Genomic DNA, 503 nt, shown 5'->3' with positions numbered 1-503 from the left:
TTAGCCTCTCGAAGTGCTGGGATTATAGGCATGAGCCACTGTGCCTGGCCCAGGGCCAACTCTTTATCACTTCTTTTAAAAATGTAGTTATGTGTGTATATATATATATATTTTTTTTTTATATCAATGAAATTATTTTTAAATCTAAAGAGTTACCTTATTGAAGTGATCTCCAATGACATGCCATATTCGGGACCACTGCAGTCGGATCCGATTCATGTTATAATATGATATCTCCACAATCTTCTGCAAGCTGAACATGCGAGGATGGTGGGGGGAAGCCAGTTCATCCATAGACACAGCACACAGCCAGCGGACAAAGTCAACTACGGGTCAGACCCAACAACACGTGCGAAGCCTCATTAGTAAGGTCAGACAGTCACAAGATGAGGCTTCTGTAGCTGCCATGGGTGAGTCAAATACATACCTATTGCATTTCCATCCAATCTGGTAGATCCAGTAAAAATTCTAGGAAGATAATTCCATAATAAAATGTAAATTAA

General features: G+C 40.0%; 1 protein-coding gene across 1 annotated transcript in view; it reads right to left on the bottom strand.

The window, feature by feature from the left end:
- Positions 1–503, bottom strand: part of ARFGEF2 (ADP-ribosylation factor guanine nucleotide-exchange factor 2 (brefeldin A-inhibited)) — a 95,316-nt gene that overhangs the window by 37,801 nt on the left and 57,012 nt on the right. The window contains exons 23-24 of the mRNA XM_012654693.1: positions 428–479; positions 157–326 (exon numbers count right to left, since the gene is read on the bottom strand). Coding sequence (XP_012510147.1) covers positions 157–326; positions 428–479 — 222 coding nt within the window. The remainder of the gene's footprint in view (positions 1–156; positions 327–427; positions 480–503) is intronic.

This window comes from Propithecus coquereli, unplaced genomic scaffold (assembly GCF_000956105.1).
Source record: "Propithecus coquereli isolate 6110/MARCELLA unplaced genomic scaffold, Pcoq_1.0 Scaffold444, whole genome shotgun sequence".
In the NCBI taxonomy this organism is placed as follows: Eukaryota; Metazoa; Chordata; class Mammalia; order Primates; family Indriidae; genus Propithecus; species Propithecus coquereli.
The sequence above is the reverse complement of the archived record's forward strand: the minus strand, read 5'-3'. Positions and strand labels throughout refer to the sequence as shown.